Below are 19,349 nucleotides of genomic sequence, written 5' to 3' on the forward strand. Positions count from 1 at the left end.
TGCGGTAGAAATAATGCCAATGGTCTGATTGACGTCAAATTGCAATGGAATATTATCAGAGAAGGGGGCAAACGTGTGGCAGAAGAAAGAGAATAGTGTAAAAATTGATCGATAGATAGCATTGTATGTGTCAGAATACGTAAATGAAAACACCTGTCATGCGCACGAGTCATTGAAGTTGATATAAACACGCCGGGTACACGGCTTTTCCGTCTTTCGCATGTGTGACATTTGCCACGACTGTCTTAATGCAGGATCGCCCTCTGCTTGTAAAAGTGTATTACAAGAATGATGACTGTGCTCACGTTCCGGGCACTGAACGGTTTGAAAAAAGATGTTGGTCCAGTGACTGCCGTGGGTCTGGAGAAAATGACTCGGAAATTCGAAAAGGCGGGTTCTTTTGGTGTGCAACCTTGTAGAGGGAAGAAATGAATTGATTCGACATCGGTGGAAGCAGTGGCCACAGCAGTGCAGGAGGAGACGAGTGCTGGTGTGTACGGAGAATTGCCCGAATGTTAGACATACCCGTGAGCATGGTGCGTAAAATCCTACGAAATGCCCTTCTTTGCCATCCATTCAAAATTACCCACGTGCACAAGTTGCTTCCTGTTGACCTACCAGCGAGAGAGACCTTTGCCTTAGAATTTCTTGCTCACATGGAAGTGAACAATGATTGGCCGTGGAAGATTTTGTGGACAGGCGAAGCCCACTTGCATCTGACGGGATACGTCGGTTCAGAGAATTGTCGAATATGGGCAATGGAAAATCCACATGGAAACCAACCAGTAACACTTCTTCCTGAAAATGTCAAATGTGCGGGTTTATGGCATCATTCATCATAGGGCCAAATTTTTTCAGAGAAACAGGTGCTTCCGGTTCTGTTACCTGTACCCTCACTGGTAAGAGCTACAAGTGTCTTTTGCGCGACCACGTCACTCCAGCTGTCCAACAGTGTGGATGTGTCGATGGGATCATTTTTATGCAAGATGGCACACCTCCGTACATCGCAAATCCAGTTAGGCAACTGTTGAAGCGCCATTTCGGAATGATCAGGCGCCATTTCCCTAGAGCCCGGCCATCCCGATCACCTAATCGTCATCCTCGTGACTTCTGGCTGTGGGGGGCGGGGCTGTCTGGAATATGATGTGTTCAGTGTACTGATTGCAAACTTAGCTGTATTGAAGGCACGCATTGCGAGCGCATTCTGAACATGACCCTGGAAACATTGCCATCAGTTGTGGAACATGCTGTTTTTCGATTTCAACTTGCTGCAGAAAACGGTGGACAGCATACTGAACATGTTTTGCGCCAGCCACACGGAAATTAATAATCCGATTTGATTTTGATTGATGCTTTTATGAGGTTTTTGGCCTCTATTCTGACTAGTGCTGTTATTTCTACAGTGGTTTGAAAGTTTAACTTTACTTATAATCACTCTGTACAATCAGTGTTCCTTACCTGTTGATCCGCTTTGTCACAAGTAACAGTCTAAACACTTGTAACACATAGGCAAACCACATTCATTAACACCCTGTCACACAGTTACAAAATATATGTATCGCTGGCGAAGTGCAGAATGTTTCACACAGTCTCACAAAGATAAATATACAGTGTGTCAACTCGCTACACATTGTTAACATTTTGATATCTGATCAGAGACTGAAAATTCACATAAACTATGCCAAAATTAGAGGACACAAAGATGAAGCGGGTAAAGCAGCAAGTCTATTTAACTATGACCTATATAATTAGAATATAGCAAAAATCATAACTACTACTCTGTGATGATAATTTCTATTTACCTGGGGATTCCCAAAGCCCACCAAATGATTTTGAGAAGGTCAAATTATCTACTTTAAATAATCAATCAACTAGCAAATTATTATTGTAAAAGTGGGCATTTTTGGAATCGGAAAAATCTGGACTACAAAACTATGGTATTAAATTTTGGAAATATTTATTACTTAAGATTGAAACATTCTAGGAAAACAAACAACTTTTGAAATAAAAAACTTTTGGAAAAAGTAAGACATTTGACAGAAAGAGGAGAATGGCATCTTTTAAATGAGCTATGTTACTTTAGAAATAGGCAGCTAACCACCAACTGAAAATTTCATCTCTCTGTGATTTGTATGACTTGTAAATCAAGTGTATTCTTTTAAAGATAATGTTTTCATAAGAAACAAATACACTATTATCCTATGTAGTCCGAAAGCTATCCAATGAATAATAAATTTCCTTGAAATAAAGCACAAATAAGAAATTAAATATTTTCTATAAGTAATATATATATGTGTTTTTTTGCAATAAAACAAAACCAAATAAAGGAAAAAATTTATATTAATGTGAGGAATGGTATAAGAACAAGTACGATAGGCCCATCTGTCTTACACACCTCTCAAATACTTCTTCCCCATCGTGTCCTTCATTCCATGTAACAAAATGTGTCATGACTAAAGAGAATTTGTGCTGGACTGCAACTGAAGCCCACATTTGCTGATTTTTGTGAGCTGATAGAGTATTAGTTCAGGCGAGTGCTTAAAAAAAGCAGAATGTCACGGTTCACATCCAAATCGGCCACAAATTTTTAATTGTCTCTACATATTTATTCCATTGGAGATCAGCATGTGAGTGCATTTCTTCAGTAATATCATTTCACCTCATTCCAGTGTCGTCGTAACTGCCGTCCGCTTCACGTCTGCTGTGCAGCGAGCTACGTTAATTTAAGTATTAACTGTATTTTTCTTACTTGTCACTTCTTCTTCCGTGTGTTTTTGCTTTTAGGAAGCTTTAATTGTCGAGTGCTAGTAATAGTGTTCCATAGATTTCGTGTTTGTTTTGAATACAGTCAGAGAGAGTCCCTGTAGTCAGCCACAGTGCTAGTAGTGCTAGTGTTTGTTTTCAATACAGTCCAGAGACAGGTAGTGCTATTTTCATTGTTGTCTACAAGAAGCGGCTAGCAACCACAGTTTAGTCAGTTTAGTCAGCTGCCTTTAGTGAATTAGCAGTCTAGTTAAAAGTTGATTAACTCTCTACAGTAAATTGATTTCTTAGGATGGATAGGATGTGTGACTGCTGTGTACGGACGCAGGAGGAGCTGGCCACTGTTCGCGAACAGCTGAACGTGTTGATGGCCGCGGTCAGCCGTCTTCAGGCTGCTGCCTCGGAGTGTGGCGGCAGTGGGGAGTCTGGTGCGTCGCAAGGTACACCCCAGGTGTTACATGCTTCACACACTGTCCCTGCTGTCGAGACATCTTCGCGGGTACCGGACGCGGTTGGGCCACCCTCTCCCCAAGGGGAGTGGCGGGTTCAGCGGCGGAGGGTCAATGTGGAGGCTGGCCGTGTGGCATCGCCCGCTCTGCCTGTGGGTGGACATGTGGCCGCTCCTTCAGCAAGGTCCGAGCAGGCACACGGGGGGAGTGGTTTATTAGTGATTGGGAGCTCCAACGTCAGGCGGGTGATGGAGCCCCTTAGGGAAATAGCGGAAAGGTGGGGGAAGAAGTCCAGTGTTCAATGTGTCTGCTTGCCGGGGGTCTCATCCGAGATGTGGAGGAGGCCCTACCGGCGGCGATAGAGAGCACTGGGTGCACCCGACTGCAAATTGTTGCTCATGTCGGCACCAATGACTCCTGCCGTCTGGGTTCAGAGGTCATCCTCAGTTCGTACAGGCGGTTGGCGGAATTGGTGAAGGCGGAAAGCCTCGTTCGTGGGGTGGAATCAGAGCTAACTATTTGTAGTATCGTTCCCAGAACCGATCGCGGTCCTCTGGTTTGGAGCCGAGTGGAAGGCTTAAACCAGAGGCTCAGACGATTCTGCGGAGATCTGGGGTGCAAATTTCTCTACCTCCGCTACCGGGTGGAGAAATGTAGGGTCCCCCTGAATAGGTCAGGCGTGCACTACACGCCGGAAGCGGCTACAAGGGTAGCGGAGTACGTGTGGAGTGCACACGGGGGTTTTTTAGGTTAGAGAATCCCCTCCCTAGGCCCGACAAGACGCCTCCTGAGACGCGGCAAGGTAGGAGTAGGCAAAATGCAACAGGGTATAACATTATTAATGTGCTAATAGTAAACTGCAGGAGCGTCTATAGAAAGGTCCCAGAACTGCTCTCATTAATAAACGGTCACAACGCCCATATAGTACTAGGGACAGAAAGTTGGCTGAAACCAGAAGTAAACAGTAATGAAATCCTAAACTCAGATTGGAATGTATACCGCAGAGACAGGCTGGACAGTGAAGGGGGAGGCGTGTTTATAGCGATAAGAATTGCAATAGTATCGAAGGAAATTGACGGAGATCCGAAATGTGAAATAATTTGGGTGAAGGTCACGGTTAAAGCAGGCTCAGACATGGTAATTGGATGTCTCTATAGGCCCCCTGGCTCAGCAGCTGTTGTGGCTGAGCACCTGAAGGATAATTTGGAAAATATTTCGAGTAGATTTCCACACCATGTTATAGTTCTGGGTAGAGATTTTAATTTGCCGGATATAGACCGGGAGACTCAAACGTTCATAACGGGTGGCAGGGACAAAGAATCCAGTGAAATTTTTTTAAGTGCTTTATCTGAAAATTACCTTGAGCAGTTAAACAGAGAACCGACTCGTGGCGATAACATATTAGACCTTCTGGTGACAGACAGACCCGAACTATTTGAAAAAGTTAACGCAGAACAGGGAATCAGCGATCATAAAGCGGTTACGGCATCGATGATTTCAGCCGTAAATAGAAATATTAAAAAAGGTAGGAAGATTTTTCTATTTTGCAAAAGTGACAAAAGGCAGATTACAGAGTACCTGACGGCTCAACACAAAAGTTTTGTCTCAAGTACAGATAGTGTTGAGGATCGGTGGACAAAATTCAAAACCATAGTACAATATGCGTTAGATGAGTATGTGCCAAGCAAGATCGTAAGAGATGGAAAAGAGCCACCGTGGTACAACAACCGAGTTAGGAAACTGCTGCGGAAGCAAAGGGAACTTCACAGCAAACATAAACCTAGCCAAAGCCTTGCAGACAAACAAAAATTACGCGAAGCGAAATTTTAGTGTGAGGAGGGCTATGCGAGAGGCGTTCAATGAATTCGAAAGTAAAGTTCTATGTACTGAGTTGCAGGAAATCCTAAGAAATTTTGGTCTAATGTCAAAGCGGTAGGTGGCTCAAAACAAAATGTCCAGACACTCTGTGACCAAAATGGTACTGAAACAGAGGATGACAGACTAAAGGCCGAAATACTAAATGTCTTTTTCCAAAGCTGTTTCACAGAGGAAGACTGCACTGTAGTTCCTCCTCTAGATTGTCGCACAGATGACAAAATGGTAGATATCGAAATAGACGACAGAGGGATAGAGAAACAATTAAAATCGCTCAAAAGAGGAAAGGCCGCTGGACCTGATGGGATACCAGTTCGATTGTACACAGAGTACGCGAAGGAACTTGCCCCTCTTCTTGCTGCGGTGTACCGTAGGTCTCTAGACGAGAGTAGCGTTCCAAACGATTGGAAAAGGGCATCCCCGTTTTCAAGAAGGGACGTCGAACAGATGTGCAGAACTATAGACCTATATCTCGATCAGTTGTAGAATTTTGGAACACGTATTATGTTCGAGTATAATGACTTTTCTGGAGACTAGAAATCTACTCTGTAGGAATCAGCGTGGGTTTCGAAAAAGACGTTCGTGTGAAACCCAGCTCGCGCTATTATTCCACGAGACTCAGAGAGCCATAGACACGGGTTCACAGGTAGATGCCGTGTTTCTTGACTTCCGCAAGGCGTTCGATACAGTTCCCCACAGTCGTTTAATGAACAAAGTAAGAGCATATGGACTATCAGACCAATTGTGTGATTGAAGAGTTCTTAGATAACAGAACGCAGCGTGTCATTCTCAATGGAGAGAAGTCTTCCGAAGTAAGAGTGATTTCAGGTGTGCCGCAGGGGAGTGTCATAGGACCGTTGCTATTCACAATATACATAAGTGCCTTGTGGATGACATCAGAAGTTCACTGAGGCTTTTTGCAGATGATGCTGTGGCGTATCGAGAGGTTGTAACGATGGAAAATTGTACTGAAATGCTATATTATGTATAAGAACATTACCCCAGTCAGTTGTAAGATGTTTTCCTTAATTACAGATCCATAATTGAAAATCAGACAGAAATCGGCCGAGTGAGAATCGAAGTCAGAGAAGTACCCAGTCGAGAGCTGTCACCTGCGGGAAACAGTCGACGTGACAGAGACCTGACGACGCCAGTCACCTCGGAAGGGCTCCGCGCTCGGGCACAAGCGACTCGTCGCGTTCACGCCCACAGTTCTCACGATGCCAGTCGACGAGAGTCCTCTCGCACGTCGGTCGAGGCGAGGCAGAGGAGCAGTGCGAGTGCAGACGCTGGCGACGACCGGTCCACCGGGGTGTGCGGGGGACAGTTTTCTCAGCCCGGTATACAGCTGCAAACTGTGATCTGTCCGTCAAGCAAGTCCACACCGAGGGAAAACCCGACCGAGAGTGACAGCAGTTTCCCGCACAGACGACGAGCACTAAACGTGCAGACGGCAACGCGCGCAGGTGGGGTGCGCGAGTGCCCGCAGTCTCACCAGATGTGTGACAGCGACCTCGGCCCCTGCCTCCAGGCGAAGGGTCGCGGAGGCGAGAGCCGGCCGGACGGAGGTGGCGACAGCACCTCCGACGAGGAGAGCGCCGTCGACATCGCCTGCTGCTCGCACTCCTGTCACCACCACACGTACCTCCGGACGTTCGTCGAGTCGCAGAAAAAATCACGGGCACGCAAGGAAACGGACAATTTAAGTGTCGATAATAGTGGCTGCCGCGAGAATGAGACAAATGGTGTAGACGTCGGCACCGCCACTCCACACACTCGGGAAACTCTGCATCCGTCCCGTGTACCCCCTGTACCGTCCACAAATACTTATATTGGCTGCAATAAAACGAGGAGAGACAGTAGAAGCTGCAGTTCTGTACCTATTGGTGTGGACGCTGAGCAGAAATCTGAGGACGATTACGTACAGAACAAAAGTGTGAAAAATTGTGTCGGGTCCGAGACACACAGAAGATGCACTTCCAGTGAGAACCTTTACGAGCCTACCGACCATTTCCAGAGGCAGAGAGAGCGTACAGAGCGACAGTCCGGCAGACGGCACGAGTCGCACTGCAGAGGACGGCCCGTGACAGACGGCTCTGCCGAAAGATCCTGTTCGACACCTCCTCTCGGAACCGGAGAGTTGCCCCACCATTGGCGAGGTGATGTTGAGCTTCTCGAGAAGTGCCCGACTTCTTCAGACTACACCGAAACTATTTCTAGCTCGATTACAGCCTCGAGAACATCGTACAATTCTGCCAGTTCTTCGTCCGTCCCGAAGACGAAGCCGAGGTCCCGCCGCGCTGTCCGGCCGGCGGCGTCGTCCGGTACAGATGTGCAGTATCCGAGCGGTTCGCCGAAGGACCGGCAGGTCTCGCAGGGGAGAGGCGGAGAGCGCTCGGAGTCTGCCTGTGACGAGAGTGCGACTCTGACCCCCTGGTCCGGCAGCCTGTCAGCGCCGCACAGCCTCCACCTCAGGTCAGTCTGGCGCCAGATTTGTTTTGCAGTGAGTTGTCAGCCAGGTCCTAAAAGTTGTGTGTAGATCTTCTGTGATTTATCGAGTGTTCCGCCACACGTCAGTAACTTTCTGCCACATATTTCAGTGAAGTCTTCTGGCCATTGGCACGAGCAAATTGTTGAAAGTACTCTCGGCTCATTTACTCTCAAATCACCATGCAGGCATTACTTGACCATGTGTTCTTCTGTTGTAAGTCTCTGCACTACACTCCAAGAGCTCACATAACTGATATCAGGTCAGTCGTCTAAATTCAGTAAAACTCCACAAAGATATCAGTTATGCAGCCCGAGGTGTTTTACAGTGAGAGGATTCAGTGCAGTATCCAACTGGAAACTTCTGCTATGACTGATCAGGTCATCATACAGTTCTATTTCTGGCAATTCATTGACGATCGAATCTCAAAAGTTCGACGTACAGACCGTAACATTCATTTGATTGTAGTCCACTGAATCACCGGTAGAAATTCTGACAAATTATGCTACTGGTAATTTGTGATGAAGTAGTTAGTGATTCACGGAACTTAATGATTTTTATCACATCACAGAATATCCCATAGAACTTTTTGTTCTTATCTGCAGGAAACCAAATAGTGTTTATAAAATATGTCATATTTTGTAAGATGTTCTTAGACTTCAAGAAGAATATAACAAATACAATGCCAAAGATAGCACTTGCTGACATGTGTGAAAATTACCACACTATTAGTTTAATAAGTCATGTTTGCTAAATACGAACACGAATTCTCTAGAGAAGAATGGAAAAACTGGTAGAAGCTGACCTCGGGAAAGATCAGTTTAGATTCCAGAGAAATGTGTGTACACGTGAACCGATACTGACTCTATGACTTATTGTAGAAGACAGATGAGGCAAAGGCAAACTTACATGTATAGCATTTTCAGACTCAGAGAAAGCTTTTGACAATGTTGACTAGAATAGTGTCTTTGAAATTATGAAGGTAGCGGGGGTCCTGGTCAGATTGTCCCATAAATTTCTCTTCTCCCCAATTCTATTCAATACCTCCTCATTAGTTATGTGATCTACCCATCTAAGCTTCAGCATTCTTCTGTAGCACCACATTTCAAAAGCTTCTATTCTCTTCTTGTCTAAACTATTTATCGTCCATGTTTCACTTCCATACATGGCTACACTCCATACACATACTTTCAGAAACGACTTCCTGACACTTAAATCTATACTCAATGTAACAAATTTCTCTTCTTCAGAAACGCTTTCCTTGTCATTGCCAGTCTACATTTTATATCCTCTCTACTTCGACCATCATCAGTTATTTTGCTCCCCAAATAGCAAAACTCCTTTACTACTTTAAGTGTCTCATTTCCTAATCTAATTACCTCAGCATCACCCGACTTAATTCGACTACATTCCATTATCCTCGTTTTGCTTTTGTTGATGATCATCTTATACCCTCCTTTCAAGACACTGTCCATTCAGTTCAACTGCTCTTCCAAGTTCTTTGCTGTCTCTGACAGAAATACAATGTTGTCGGCAAACCTCAAACATTGGGCATAAGCAACAACTCTGTCTCACTCCCTTCTCAACCATTGCTTCCCTTTCATGCCCTGTGACCATTATAACTGCCATTTGGTTTCTGTAAAAGTTGTAAATAGCCTTTTGCTCACTTTATTTGACCCTTGCTACCCTCAGAATTTCAAAGAGAGTACTCCAGCTAAAATTGTCAAAAGCTTTCTCTAAGTCTACAACCACTATAAATGTAGGTTTTCCTTTCCTTAATTTATCGCCTGTCAGCACCTGCTTTCTTTGGAACTGGAATTATTAATTCTTCATGAAGTCTGAGGTTATTTCGCCTGCCTCTTATGTCTTGCTCATCAGATGGGATAGTTTTGTCATGGCTAGCTCTCTCAGGGCTATCAGCAGTTCTAATGGAACACCATCTACTCCCAGGGCATTGTTTCAACTTAGGTCTTTCAGTGCTCAGTCAAATTCTTCTTGGAGTATCGTATCTTCCATCTCCTCTTCATTCACATCCTCTTCCATTTCTATAATATTGTCCTCAAGTACATCTCCTTTGTATAGACACTATATATACTCCCATCTTTCAGCTTTCCCTTCATTGCTTAGGATTGGTTTCCCGTCTGAGCTCTTGATATTCATAAACGTGGTTCTCTTTTCTCCAGAGGTCTCTTTAATTTTCCTCTAGGTAGTATCTATCTTTCCCCTAGTGATAAATGCTTCTAAATCCTTACATTTGTCCTCTAGCCGTACCTGCTTAGGAATTCAATCTAGCATGTGTGCTCTCTGGTACCTGTAAGTCATTTATAAGTAATTTGTATTTATCTGGAATTGTTAAGCATGAAATTAAGAGTTAGACTGTTATGTTTGGACCCTTGCATAATCAGAAACCATCACTATTTCAATCCTTGTTTAGTTTCTTAATTCTCTTTGATCTTTAAAGTGTCCCCCAATTTCTTAGCTGAACCATTTGTAAGATCAAGAACAGGAATATGCAAGGTGTTGAAACTTAATGTTTTCCTCCTTTAAATTGAATTTCATTCCCACTGTATAGTTTATTTACATGACAATCTGTTTTCTAGTTATTTAATTTCTGTATCTTATAACTGCACTCCAATTCTTTTCAGCTGGTTACCAGACTTCCTTTTTTGTTAATGCTTTTTTTTTACATTCATTTTTACTTGCAGTTCCATTTATGATTCTTCCTGTGTATAAAACAATACAAAATCCAGGCTGGAATGTAACAGTATTATGAAAAGGATAGTTGCTACTCACCATATAGCAGAGATGCTGAGTCGTAGATAGGCACAACAAAAAGACTGTCAGAAAGTGGTATTTTAACCGTCAAGGACTTCGTTGGAAATAGACAGCACACACACACACATTGTATTTGCAATCCATATGATGGCAAACCGGAATAGGTAATCAAAGCCCTGGTGAAGGATGTGGTTGAGCCCTTCGGCAGGGCCTTGATTACCTATCATAATGCACTGAAATGAAGAACATCCTACCTGAGATCCTTCCCATCCCTCTAAATGGGGGTTTCCATCGCCCACCCAATTTCCACAACATCCTAGTCCATCCCTATGCCACTCCAAATCCCTTGCCACAAGGATCATATCCTTGTGGAAGACCCAGGTGCAAGACCTACCCAATCCACCCACCCAGCAGTTCCTATTCCAGTCCTGTCACAGATTTATCCTACCCATCAGGGACCAGGCGACCTGTGAAAGCAGTCACGTCATATACCATCTCTGCTGCAGTCATTGCACAGCTCTTTATATTGGTACGGCTACCGACCAGCTGTCCACCAGGATGAACGACCACTGCCAAACTGTAACTGAGAGCAAAGTAGACAATCCTGTGGCACAACGTGCTTAATTTCAGTGGCTGCTTCACTACCTGAGCCATCTGGATCCTCCCCTCCACCACCAGCTTTTGTGAACTGCACAGGTGGGAGTTATGCTTAAAACACATTCTCAGCTCCTATAATTATCTCGGCCTCAAACTTAAGGGAACACACTGTCCCCACACCCTCCACCCAACAGTTTCCACCCTCTCTGTCGTATCACCTCCTCCACATTCTCGTCTCCCACCCTCTGTGTTTGCTGCCCTCTGCCAATGCACCCACCCATCTCTCCCCGCTCCTCTCCTTTTTTGCTCTGTTTTCCCCACCTCTCTGCTCCACGACCTCCTGATGCTTCGCCTGTTGGCGGTCTAGTCCCTGCACACTCCACCAGACAGAGTTCTTCTCTCTCCCCACCTGTACATTGCTATCTCTTCTCCTCCATGCCCTCTCCATATAGCTGCTTTCATCCCATGTAACAGTTGCATTCTGATCCAAGCTGCTGGAGTTGGCAGTCATATGTGTGTGAGGTGTGTGCTTGTTTTTCTGATGAAGGCTATGGCCAAAAACTTGGGTGTTTGTGTCTTTTAATGATGTCTGTCTGCAACTTAACATGCCATCTTTATGCTAAGTAGCAATCTATCTTTTCCTACATTGCTGATATTTCAGCCTTTAGTTTCCATTGTTTTATCTTGTATAAAAACTAGTCGACAGGACTTATCTTGTATAAAAACTAGTCGACAGGACTGTCTGGTTGGTATTTTTAATGTCCATCACACTGGTCTTTCTCGAATTAAAAAACTTTCTATAAAATTACAACGGCTCTGGCCAAAACTCCCCTTCAGGAGGCAAGATTTTAGAATTTCCAGTAGACACATTCTTAGTTTTCAGAATAGTTAGTTCCCTCCTCAAGAATTGGGACTTAGGTTAAGGAAGGTTAGAAAGGAGAAGTGTGTCTCTCAGATTCCAGGATAAGAAGGCACCACCTGTTGTCAGTCCAGAAACAATACAAAGACAGAGTGAGAAATAAAGGTGGATAGAGGAAGAGAGGTGATAAGTGACATGAACAGTGTATAGTAATTAAAAACTGAAAAGTAGCTAGGAATAAAATAGAGAAAAAGCTTATGTGAGAGGAGAAGGGGCAGAATGAAAACAGAAAATAAATAAATAAAAGAAATGGAGTGGAAGGCTGTTTATTAACACAGGTTAAGTCCAGAAGGATTTTGGGATGTGGAGATATGTTGGAGAGCAAGTTTCCATCCGCAAAATTCCGGGAAACTAGTAGATGGTGAGATGATATGAATAGCACAAGGTGGGAGAGAAAGACCTGAATGGAGTCATTTCTCTAGGTGTCAAAGGGTTCATTAGTGGAGCAACTCAGGTGCTTTCCCATAGATGAACTGAATAAGATGAGCATTCACTTCACTCGAGTCTTGCTGCAAAGCACACTCACCAGCTAGGTCCCAGATGTTATTCCTATTCAGAACACTGTGCATTATGTTGTAGGATTCACCAGTGGTGTGGCTGGAGTAAGTGGTAGTGGGTGGGGGAACGAGACACATATTACGACAAGAAGATTTGCAGAAGTAAGAAACTCAGGGTGCAAATAATAATCTCAGAATGTCATACAGTTTGATGAGGATGCTACCGAGATCGTGAAGGCAAAGTAAGGTGATCCGAGGTGCGAGCTAGAGAAAGCAGTGGCCTTGGCCAGGAGCAGGATGCTTGTGAGTTGTCAGAAGGATTTGTTTGTGGATGAGATCTGTGGAGTAGAATGAGTAAGGTTACTTGTGTAATGTTGAGGGTTTTAGTAGCAGAGCTTGTCATTTTTCCATAGCTGAATTGAATTAAACAGATACTGTAACATGAGTCTGTAATATGTTGTCCTGAGAGCTTTCTCATCCTCAAGTTATGCTGTTTTTGGATCTGGTAGATTTGAAAGTTCATGAAGATCTGAAAGATCTGTGTGGTTATCTTTTCACGCAGTGTATCTGTGTGCTGTCCCCTTGTCACATGCTTATCTACATCATTTGCTAACAACTCTGACCACTTATTTTTCGACTGTCACTCTCTTTATTTTAATATTTACTTTATACAGTTCATTCTTTTTCATTTTAAACATTGTAGATGTTGTTTTGGAATGATTTATAAGTAAGATTGTTTTATGGTAAACACTTATAATTTCAGTGTTTGAGACATTCATTTTCACCCTCCTCCTCTCTCTGAAGTGTGAAGATAATTACCGTGTTGTCAGAACACATCATAAGTTTTTAGACTAACGTTGTGCTGGAAACCATTTATGTTGAGAATACGATGTTGGTATTGGCCCAAGTTCTGGCAGACTGCAGTTTTGACCAGGTACACTCAACTCCCGTGAGAGTTGAGAGTCTGAGATTGGGCTCCAGTGGGCTGCACAGTATTAATCCCTCGGGAGCACCTACTGCAATGTCTTTTATATGGTATGAACCACAGCTTTATTTCTGAGAAAGAAATAGTGTGTTGTATAAAGCTTTAATGTTAACTGATTTCAAATAAAAGGCAAATATATCACTCGAGTATTGTCTTTTTACCACCGCATTCATGAAAACTTGCTATTCTTTTCCACTTGTCTCCTGTATACTATCAAAAATCCCCCACCCCCCACAGAACCATACAATACAACAATTATCCATTAAATCCATTTAAAATGAAATTAAATCAACGATCTATGAAAATTAACATACATGTACTGTATTGTAATTTAAATTTTAAAATAAGAAGTCACTTTACCTTTACTCTTATTAGTCTCTCTGTTACAAAATCATATAGGAGCCTATACACTTTTATGTCTTCTGTTACTAAATGGTTTTTAATGTTTATTGGTAAAGCAGTGCCAGAGGACATCAGACACTACATTAGTTTTGTAGTTTCTTAATGTCTCGTGTAACAGTCTTCCCGTACTTGTACAAAGATGGTGTGATCACGTTGAGAAGGTAGAGATGTGCTGGAATCTCCCGTGATCGAATCGAAGTCGTGTCATTGTCACTATAAACTTTTTGCAGTATCTTCAGTTTTTGTATGAAGGATATGTTAGGAGATTAGATTCCACTGCAGCATAGTGCCCCACTTTAATTTCATAAGACTGCTGGAAGTTTTTGTCCCATTGGACCCTGACTATTGTCCTTACATTATGTAGGAGATCGTGTGGTGGCACTGAACCAGTGTACGCAGGCTAGAGCGTCGACTTCATCAGTTCCCTGTATTCTGCTGTGCACCTTCAACTAAAACGTGACAGATGTCTTATTTATGTGGGGAAGCTCCTGAACTCCATCTATGTGGTATACTGGGCAATATGCTTAAAGAAAAATAAACAAGTTGATTATATCAAAACCAATCAAAGTAAATGCTGTTATCTTTTAAAGATCCTTAAAATAACATAATAGCTGTCATCAACCCAAGGTTTGGTTTGAACACCTCGTGCTTCACTAGGTACGATCTTGTCAGAGTCGGTGTGCCGTTGCCTACCTGAGACTTCTGATCTGTCTCACCCACTCAGTTATAGGGAGACCTGGAGTTGAATTCAGAACCATGATGTAACTCAGCATTTTATCACATTAACAAACATTGGCAGAGATGGAAGACGTGATGAGTGATGTATATTAATATATGAAGACAGTAACTGTTCTCGAAAGAACAGATTACTGTTGTTGACCGTGCAGCTTTTCCCTGGAATAAATGATGACTAACTGAAACCCTCAGCTGCCGGAAGGTGTTGCTGATATACCTCGATGTGCACAGCTGAAAATGTGTGCCCCGACCGGGACTCAAACCCGGGATCTCCTGCTTACATGGCAGACGCTCTATCCATCTGAGCCACCGAGGACACAGAAGAATAGCGTAACTGCAAAGGATGGATCTCATTTCAGGGCAGGATTTGAGGAAGTCGTATCCCTGCTGGAGAGCCACATTCAGAATCTGATCCAGTCCCCGAAAGTATCCTGTCACAAGTGGGGAACTTTTGGGGTTCTTCTGTGGGAGGTTCCAGGTTTGAGGAGATGAGGAAATGGCTCTGGTTATTTGCTTCTGTACCAGGTCGGGAGGGTAGTTACGGGATGCGAAAGCTTTTTTCAGGTTGTTGGTGTAATGGTTCAAGGATTCCGGACTGGAGCAGATTCGTTTGCCACGAAGACCTAGGCTGTAGGGAAGGGACCGTTTGATGTGGAATGGGTGGCAGCTGTCATAATGGAGGTACTGTTGCTTGTTGGTGGGTTTGGTGTGGACGGATGTGTGAAGCTGGCCATTGGACAGGTGGAGGTCAACATCAAGGAAAGTGGCATGGGATTTAGAGTAGGACCAGGTGAATCTGATGGAACCAAAGGAGTTGAGGTTGGAGAGGAAATTCTGGAGTTCTTCTTCACTGTGAGTCCAGATCATGAAAATGTCATCAATAAATCTGTACCAAACTTTGGGTTGGCAGGCCTGGGTAACCAAGACGGCTTCCTCAAAGCAACCCATGAATAGGTTGGAGTACGAGCGGGCCATCCTGGTACCCATGGCTGTTCCCTTTAATTTTTGGTATGTCTGGCCTTCGAAAGTGAAGAAGTTGTGGGTCAGGATGAAGCTGGCTAAGGTAATGACGAAAGAGGTTTTAGGTAGGGTGGCAGGTGATCGGCGTGAAAGGAAGTGCTCCATCGCAGCGAGGCCCTGGACATGCAGAATATTTGTGTATAAGGAAGTGGCATCAATGGTTACAAGGATGGTTTCCGGGGGTAACAGACTGGGTAGGGATTCCAGCGTTCGAGAAAGAAATGTCTGCTTGTGTCTGTGTATATGCGGATGGATGTGTGTGTGTGTGTGTGTGCCAGTGTATACCTGTCCTTTTTTCCCCCTAAGGTAAGTCTTTCCGCTCCCGGGATTGGAATGACTCCTTACCCTCTCCCTTAAAACCCACATCCTTTCGTCTTTCCCTCTCCTTCCCTCTTTCCTGATGAGGCAACAGTTTGTTGCGAAAGCTTGAATTTTGTGTGTATGTTTGTGTTCGTTTGTGTGTCTGTCGACCTGCCAGCACTTTCATTTGGTAAGTCACATCATCTTTGTTTATATATATATATATAAGTGCTGGCAGGTCGACAGACACACAAACGAACACAAACATACACACAAAATTCAAGCTTTCGCAACCAACGGTTGCCTCGTCAGGAAAGAGGGAAGGAGAAGGAAAGACAAAAGGATATGGGTTTTAAGGGAGAGGGTAAGGAGTCATTCCAATCCCGGGAGCGGAAAGACTTACCTTAGGGGGAAAAAAGGACAGGTATACACTCGCACACACACACACATATCCATCCACACATACACAGACACAAGCAGACATTTGTAAAGGCAATGATGGGTAATGATGGTCTGTAACTGGTGCTTAAGGGCACAACCACTAATTAGCGGTTACTGTGCATATACAGTCTTTTGCCTTTACAAATGTCTGCTTGTGTCTGTGTATGTGTGGATGGATATGTGTGTGTGTGCGAGTGTATACCTGTCCTTTTTTCCCCCTAAGGTAAGTCTTTCCGCTCCCGGGATTGGAATGACTCCTTACCCTCTCCCTTAAAACCCATATCCTTTTGTCTTTCCTTCTCCTTCCCTCTTTCCTGACGAGGCAACCGTTTGTTGCGAAAGCTTGAATTTTGTGTGTATGTTTGTGTTCGTTTGTGTGTCTGTCGACCTGCCAGCACTTTCATTTGGTAAGTCACATCATCTTTGTTTTTAGATATATTTTTCCTTCGTGGAATGTTTCCTTCTATTATAACTATATATATGCGGATGTGCACAGGTTGCCCAAACTCTTATGGGAATCGCCAAAGCGTTCACGAGTAATGAGTGAATGGGCAAATGTCTATAAGGAACATTACATATGTACAATTGTGGACAGTTGGGAATGTGAGTCTCACGGGAAGCGTGCAAGGGAGAAGTCCCTGCAGTCGTGCTATTCTTCTGTGTCCTCGGTGGCTCCGATGGATAGAGCATCTGCCATGTAAGCAGGAGATCCCGGGTTCGAGTCCCGATCAGGGCACACATTTTCAGCTGTCCACATCGAAGCATATCGACAACACCTGTCGGCAGCTGAGGGTTTCAGTTAGTCATGAGGTATATTAATTCCAGGACTGACTAGGGATCGAATATGAGACCTTTGGATCTGTAGTCTGGCACTCTACCACAGAGCCACTGGGTAATGATGGTCTGTAACTGGTGCTTAAGGGCACAACCACTAATTAGCGGTTACTGTGCATATTTTCGTGCTTACCTGAAATACAGCCTCATATTCTGCTCAGGTAACCTTTAGAATTGAAAAGGCAGCTCAGATACACAACCGAGTAAACTATAGTTTAAATATAGTAAGATAGTAAGGAAAGTTCTAGAGAAGATAATAACTTAAGAGTAAATGAGGTCACTCACCGAACAGTAGAAATGTTGAGTCATCAATAGGCACACACAAAAGAGAATGAAAACTTTGATAGCTTTGATAAGAAATCCTTTGACGTATTGGAGTGAGTGTGTGTGGTTTTGTACTGTAGCCCATAAAAGGATTTCCTCCAAAAACCAGCAAAGTTTTCATTCTCTTTTGCGTGTGTCTGCATACATCTAAATGCTTCTGCTATTCAGTGAGTGGTCTCCTTTACTCCTGAATTATAAACTGTGGTTTAAATACTTAAAGTGCTACCATTGTTGTGCATCTATATTATAGACACACTAAAGTGTATTAAAAAATGTAGTGGAGGGTGAAAATAGTATCAGAAAAAAATGGTGACATACACAATCACAGTACTAGATTAAAAGGAGAAAATCATAAAATGTATCATAAGAAACAAGACTCTTGAAATATCTAGTATAGAATATCTGCAGTACCATTGCTTCTGTTCTACATCTACATCTATAGCTACACAGATACTCCACAAGCCACCGTACGGTGCACGGTGGAGGGTACACTGTACCAGTACTTGTCATTTCCTTTCCTGTTCCATTCGCAAATAGAGCAAGGCAAGAATGACTGTCCATATGCCTCTGTGTGAGCCCAAATTTCTCGTATCTTATTTTTGAGGCCCTTACGGGCAACGTACATTGACAGCAATGGAATTGTTTGGCAGTCAGCTTCAAATGCCAGTTCTCTAAATTTTCTCAATAGTTTCTGTTCAGTAAATTAATACATGAATTCATAGTGTATATACATGTTAATGTGGTATTTTCCCTTGTGAATACTATAATTTGTCTCCTGCCTCAATCATCTGGTATATTGTACTGCATTCATCAAAGGAGCTAAATAAATAAATAATCTTTCAGGCAATTAAGTTAATATTTCTCCAGTCACTTTTATTGTTGAGTTGGGGCATAGTCTGAGACTATAATAATGGCAACTTATAAAGCCAAAGTTTGCTGCAAAAGTATTCATCTTCAACATATGATTAAAAAATAAAACTTATCTTTTTTTTAGGTTTGTTGAAATATTGGATGAACTGAAAGAAAAGCTACTCCAGTGTGACGAATGAAGCATTAAGTAACACACAGAACCATGCTGCCATAAGGCACGTCGTCTACTTCTACACCCAGTCGTGGATGCAATAAGCACTTGTTCGTATCGTAATACACGCCTCATTGTTTCATATTTCTGTTTAACGTTTTTGATCATCTGAAGAAGGCATGAAGGATGAAACTGAATGATCCAAAGTCAAGGTGACAGTAATAAAAGCTTTGCTCATTATTAGTAATAATTCTGTCCAGAATTCCGTCCTTCAATAGTGTATGTTCATTTTTGTAAATAACATATTGGTTATAAATACAAGCATAACAGCTGTAAATATTAGACACTTCATGAGATATCTCAGGTAAAATAAACTGTATTTAAAAAATTCTTACTTGCATATTTTTAATGGCTTTTTTATGTAACATAGGTAGCAAGCAAGTTATAAGCCAGCTGTCCTGAAGATCAGGCAGCTACGTCGTGTACAAGTTGGAACACATATAGCCTTCTCAGGGAAGCCACAGGCAGAATGTCACATGCTGCCATATAATGTCATCTCATTTGCTCACTTGCAGACAATTTACATGTAGGAATGTCACACAGTATGTGTACAATGCTTAAATTTTTCATAAAACACATATGTAAAAACAAGACCATATTTATATCTAAAAACAAAGATGATGAGACTTATCAAACAAAAGCACTGGCAGTCGATAGACACACAAACATACACACAAAATTCAAGCTTTCGCAACAAACGGTTGCTTCGTCAGGAAAGAGGGAAGGAGAGGGAAAGACGAAAGGATGTGGGTTTTAAGGGAGAGGGTAAGGAGTCATTCCAATCCCGGGAGTGGAAAGACTTACCTTAGGGGGAAAAAGAGACAGGTATACACTCGCCCAGATACACATAAAGTCTTTCCGCTC

The 19,349-nt window shown here is 43.1% G+C and overlaps 1 protein-coding gene and 1 non-coding gene across 4 annotated transcripts in view; one reads left to right on the forward strand and one right to left on the reverse strand.

Moving 5' to 3' along the window:
* Positions 1 to 19,062, forward strand: part of LOC126106790 (uncharacterized) — a 467,803-nt gene extending 448,741 nt beyond the window's left edge. For 2 of the 3 annotated variants that reach the window (XM_049913178.1, XM_049913176.1), the window contains exons 9-10: positions 6,123 to 7,562; positions 18,399 to 19,062. In XM_049913178.1, the coding sequence (XP_049769135.1) occupies positions 6,123 to 7,562; positions 18,399 to 18,453 (1,495 nt within the window). In that variant the 3' untranslated portion in view covers positions 18,454 to 19,062. The remainder of the gene's footprint in view (positions 1 to 6,122; positions 7,563 to 18,398) is intronic. The other variant, XM_049913177.1, reaches the window with a different exon arrangement.
* On the reverse strand, positions 14,728 to 14,801 carry Trnat-ugu (transfer RNA threonine (anticodon UGU)). The gene has a single exon. It is a non-coding gene; the product is annotated as a tRNA-Thr (tRNA).
* Positions 19,063 to 19,349: the final 287 nt, after the last annotated feature.

Source organism: Schistocerca cancellata, chromosome 10, assembly GCF_023864275.1.
Source record: "Schistocerca cancellata isolate TAMUIC-IGC-003103 chromosome 10, iqSchCanc2.1, whole genome shotgun sequence".
Taxonomy (NCBI): domain Eukaryota; kingdom Metazoa; phylum Arthropoda; class Insecta; order Orthoptera; family Acrididae; genus Schistocerca; species Schistocerca cancellata.